We start from the raw sequence: 5600 nt of genomic DNA, 5'->3' as shown, positions 1-5600 counted from the left end.
ACCTTTCCAGCACACAGCGCCAACCCGTGGGTACTGGAAGAAGAAGAAGAAGAAGAAGAAGAAGAAGAAGAAGAAGAAGAAGAAGAAGAAGAAGAAGAAAGAGAGGACGAAGAAGAAGAGAAAGGGCTTGAACTGATGATTCGGCGTGTGAAGTGGGAAGGAAATTGCCCTCTCGGGAGCTGCCTCATCAGCAGGAACGGGGGAGCCCAAATTAATTGCGACTCCTTCTTTCATCCAATTCCTCGTCGTCCGGATGCACAAGATGCATCCTTTATATGTGCTTGCACGTGCAGCTCCTTAACATGCGAAATGGGAGGTGTTGAAAGGGTCACTTGCATCGGCGCTTTAATTAATGTTGCTTATTTGCGGTGTTAGATTCGTCATGACGGCGAAATGGTGAACATTAGTGACAAGAAAGTGATAATAGTTATCCGTGGCCTTCAGCAAAGGTACCAACCTAACATTCCCTTACATGGCTTAGGAAAACAATCGCATAGGTATGGTCACCTTCAATCAATAAATGAGAAAACCTGATATGTGTGAATGTTGAGGAAAAGTGTGAATGAAGGGGTATTCCTTTAAAAAAAAAAGAAGAAAATGCAAGGATCATTGCAGGAGCGGACAATTCCACCCCGTTCGATGCTACTGGATGAGGACTTACCCTTAGAAACCTTATTCGAATTCATGCAACGGCAGAGGATCAAGTTTTGGAGTCCTCGACCACACCATTCCAACCCGACAGTCAGCCTCATCGGACAAGAAGAGCCATAGAAGAATTTATAAACTGCCTAGGCTACAATAAAATAAAGAAAAAATTCTATAAATTCACCACTCCCTAAAGGCTAGAGCAACAGACACAAAAGATTCCTGTCAATGTTATTACAGTGGCAACACGCCAGACAACAAAAATGAGGTGACTGAGACTTAAACCCTAAACCTATATTATGAGGCAAAGTATTGATAGATTAACTTGGCATATTTTCACTTCCCTGATGAAAAGACGCTCGCAAAATACACCCTTGCCTATGTTAAGATTCGAACCCAGGGACCATGGTGTAGCGCATTTTGCTAATCACTCCGCCACGGAGTAGGACGGTTTGAAAAGTAAAACTTGTTCAATTTCCCTTTCTTTTTTACTGTGTCTTTCTTTCTCTCTCTCGTTCTTTCTCTTTTATCTCTCATTCTCTCTTTCGTTCTCTTTTCTTCTCTTTCTCTTTTTATCTCCCTTTCTTTCTCTCTTGCGATTTCTCTCTTTCCTTCATTCTCTATTTCTATCTACCTCCTTTCCTTTATTTTTCTTTATTTCTCTCTCTACATTTCTTTCTCTTTCTCTCTTTCGTTCTTTCTTTCTCTTTCATTCTCCCTCTGTTTTCTTTATTTATCTTTCGTTCTTTCTCTTACTTTCTCCCTCTTTTTCTTTATTTCTCTCTTTCGTTCTTTCGCTTCATTTCTCCCTCTTTTTTCCTTTTTTCTATATTTCTCTCTTTCTTTTCCTCTTTTTATTTCTTTTTCTCTCTTTTTCTCTTTCTCTATCCTTGTTTCTCTCTTCCTGTTTTTATTTCTCTTTCTTTTTTCTATCTCTTTTCTCTACCATTCTTTCTCTCTTTCTTTCTATCTTTCTTTTCTCTTTTCTCTTTCTTTGTCCATTCTTTTTCTGTTTTCTCTCTTTCTTTCTTTCTCTCTTTTCTCGCTTTCTTTCTTTCTCCCTCTTATACTTCCTTTTTCGTTATTTCTCTTTCTCTCCCTTTCTTTCTCTTTTATCTCTTTCCTTCTCTTTCTATCTCCCGCTTTTTCTCTCTCTCCATTTCCTTCTCTTTTTCGTTCTCTTTCTCTGTCTTTCTTCATATTTCTTTTTTCTCGGTTTTTCTTTCTTTGCCTGTTTCTCTATCTCTCTAACCTCTTCTCTCTTTTCCATTCTGTCTCTCTCTCTCTCTCCCTCTCTGACACAAGAGTAATTTTTATGGTGTCACATGTGCATCTCTAGCTTATGCATTATAATACCATCACATGTAGATTTCATGAACGTGTTGTCTCATATATTTGCAATTCGTGAACAAGCAAAAAGCCTGCATGGTAGTGGAGCGGGGGAGCTGCTTTCAGGAGGAATTGGACCGCTTCCATCCAATCAGGGGAGCGAAGAGGAAAATGGGATAAATCAGGTCACAGTCCATGAAGCTATTTCGCCTGGGAATTCGCCCCCAGAAGAAACAACCGCAAAAAGTGAAGGAGCCGAAAGCTGTTAAAGATAATCAATTTTCCCGTGACCGCGTATAATTCCGTTTTCTGCATGAGGGTTCCCTTCGTCTCCAATGCTGCAATGGAGAAAATCTCTAGAAGCCTGCCCACGTGGCAGAGTGGTTAGCACATCGCGCTACGACGGCAGGGGTCCCGGTTTCGAATCCTGGCCTGGGCATGGATGTTTGTGAGTGTCCATTCATTAATTTCATCATGTCATAACTCATCCCCGTCGGAAATTATCCAAAAGTGGCACAAAAACATGTCAATAAATCAAGAAGTCAGTTTTTCTCTTTTTGTAATGTACTTAGTTCATTCAAATGAAAAGGTCCATTTTATTTTTTCTGAAAAAGCGTTTTATACGAGACAGTAATTTCATGTGTTTTGTATACCCACAGGTATATGTGACGATTTAGTAATGAGGCATCTGCGCATGCGCAAGTGTGTCCAGGTAGCACGTGTCCGTTATCTAATCACCTTCACTTTCTTCCCCCCAGGTGGAACGCTGTGCTGAACAATGGAGCTGCCATTAAGGGACGTGTCCAAGGAAGAACAGCGGGGTGTCATTCGGTTTCTTCATGCCGAAGGAGTACATCCAACGGACATTCATAGGAGAATGAAAGTTGTGTATGAAAAATGTGTATCGGACAAAACAGTGAGAAAATGGTGTAGGCGTTTTCGTGGTGGACGAAACACATTGAAGGACGATGCTCGGCCGGGACAGTTGAAAAATCGCATTCCTGATTGGACAGTGGCTGCTATTGACAACCTTATTCAAGAAGACAGACGAATATCCCTGGCAGCCACTAGCGAACAAGTGAACGTGTCATTGGGTAGTGTGCATGACATTATGAGGCACAGACTGGGTTACAGGAAAGTGTGCGCACAATGGGTGCCAAAGTGTTTGTCAGAGGATCAAAAAATGTGCAGAATGGGAATGTCATTGGCTCATTTGATGCGATACAGGAATGAAGGTGAGGATTTGATCAGCAAAATCATTGCTGGAGATGAATCCATCTGCCCGTATTACCCGCCAGAATCAAGGAGGGACAGTATGAAATGGAAGCATACAGGATCATAAAAACCAAAGAAAAGCAAGTCACTACCTAAAGTCGGCAAACTTATGATGACAGTATTTTTCGATAACCAAGGGCCACTGCTAGTGGAGTTCCTTCCGGAGGGACACACAATTAACGCAAACACGTACTGTGAAACACTGCATCGTCTATGGACATCAATCAAGAATAAGCGTCGAGGAAAACTCAGCAAAGGCATCATTTTACTCCAGGACAATGCTCGTCCCCATACAGCCAGACAGACACAGGATATGTTACAATCATTCCATTGGGAAGTGCTAGACCACCCTGCCTACAGTCCTGACTTGAGTCCATGTGATTATCACATTTTCGGACCTATGAAGAAACACCTCAGAGGACGACGCTTTGCCTCGAGTCCTGAGCTGCAGGAAGCTGTCAGGGAATGATTTCATTCCCAGCACAAGGACTTCTTCTACCAAGGAATTCATAACCTTGTTTCAAAGTGGGACCAGTGTCTTACCTCATACAGTGAATATGTGTAGCCAACTACTGTAATAAAGTTTCTGCAAGGAAATGGTCCTTTTCATTTGAATGCACCATATATGTAGTGTATTTTCTGCCGGTTTCTTATCTCCCCACGTTAATTGAGGCGATGATAATGAATGGTGCGTTTTAATAGAAAGGCAACGGAAAATATCCATGTTCAGTTTCCTTTTTCATTGAAACTCCCTGTAGAAGAGGAAACAAACGCAAAGAATCATCTAGGATTCATTTCTTAAGAACCTGGTATTCGTTTCACCGTATTTACGTTTATTTTATACATTTCGCGAAGATGAGGATGAGTAATGATATGATGAAATTGATGAAGGGACACTCACAAACATCCATGCCAAGGCCGGGATTCGAACCCGTAATCCCTGGCGTCGTGTCGCGCTGTTTTAACCATTTTACCTCTGTTATTTACTTGCACCAATCTATCGCTATGATCAGATTACGAAACAAACAAACTTCCTTTGTGTACAAACTTTGTTTTAAACAGTACGAGGCGTCAAAAAACTTTCAACTACATCCAAAAAGAATTCCAAAACGTGTGTAAAAATCAATTGAAAAACTTTCATTTTTTTAGTTTCGAATTTTTCCGAACAATGGAAAATAAACGGAAATATGGCAACAGCGTATGCAATCTTCTTCTTCTATATATATAAAAATGGATGGATGTGTATGTGTGGGTGTGTATATTTGTTTGTTCCGGCATAACTCTCGAACGCCTGGAGCAATTTCAACCAAACTTGGTACGCGTATCACTTGCAATCTGGAAATAAATACTGCGGGGGTAAGACACCCCTGGCACTCCTAGGGGTGGGTGCGAAGGGATGACATGTAAAAATAATCGAGAACCTCCGATATTCCGCAGAAACAGACATCCGTGACTCTATGCAATCCGCACAACAATAGTGTTTCTCGGGTTGTCTAACATTCAGGATGGGTTGCGTATGGAATCTATAGTTTTCGTGACACTCCCAATGCGTTTCAACTCCAATTTCATCACATATCGGAATGGAGGGTGAGAGAGGGTGAAAAATAAAATGCCACAAATGGCTTAGATTAGTGTCGAATTCATAGTTTTCGGAGTCGCTAAGATAATAGAAGATTTGGATAAATAAATACCCGGGCAACGCTGGGTAATCAGTTAGTGTACGATAAAATTTGGTGAATACTATACTCAAGTAGAAAAAGTTGTTAACACAACATGCACAATATATTCAGCACCGGAAAGGAAACGTTTAAACGTGTTTGACAACTGAAGTGTGTGCGAAACATCCTAATATTTAACTTTATCCAAATCTAACAGTTTGCTAAATTCAAAGAAAACTCAGACGTCGCTATATAAAATTTCAATATATTTTTCACGTAGTGATCAACTGTCTTTTGTTTTCTTTTCGTTGCTATGCTCAAAGTGTGTATAGAAATTTATACATTGCAATTTCACATTATCAATAATTAATTATACATCTTATTAATTCAACAAGGTTTTGGAACATAACAAGATAGTAATTGATAAAAACATAAATATCATAATGCATATTAAACACAAAATTAAACAATAAATAATAAATGAAATAAATGAACATATTTGGGTCAGGCACACAACTAAGCTGAATAAATTCAAACTATGCACTGCAAAGATGTAAATTAGTTTTCAAACTATATGTCTAACTTGCATAACTATGCAAATTAGGTTTCGGAACTCTTACGCTAATAGCATAATGTCAATACAGTGTCTATTTAGAAATAGAATGAAACTTGGACTTAAGTGCAGTACTTAGC

The 5600-nt window shown here is 39.8% G+C and overlaps 1 protein-coding gene across 1 annotated transcript; it reads left to right on the top strand.

The window, feature by feature from the left end:
* Nucleotides 1–2752: 2752 nt before the first annotated feature.
* On the top strand, nt 2753–3316 carry LOC145983125 (protein GVQW3-like). Its single transcript, XM_083116405.1, has one exon. The coding sequence runs from the start codon at nt 2753–2755 to the stop codon at nt 3314–3316; it is 564 nt and encodes a 187-aa protein (XP_082972531.1).
* The last annotated feature ends 2284 nt before the right edge of the window (nt 3317–5600 follow it).

Source organism: Lepisma saccharinum, unplaced genomic scaffold (assembly GCF_977018435.1).
Source record: "Lepisma saccharinum unplaced genomic scaffold, izLepSacc3.1 HAP1_SCAFFOLD_674, whole genome shotgun sequence".
NCBI lineage: Eukaryota > Metazoa > Arthropoda > Insecta > Zygentoma > Lepismatidae > Lepisma > Lepisma saccharinum.
This window is presented reverse-complemented; position numbering and strand designations above follow the sequence as displayed.

Excerpts from the sequence above, each read along its gene's own strand:
- LOC145983125 (XM_083116405.1), top strand. The coding sequence starts at position 2,753 with ATGGAGCTGCCATTAAGGGACGTGTCCAAGGAAGAACAGCGGGGTGTC.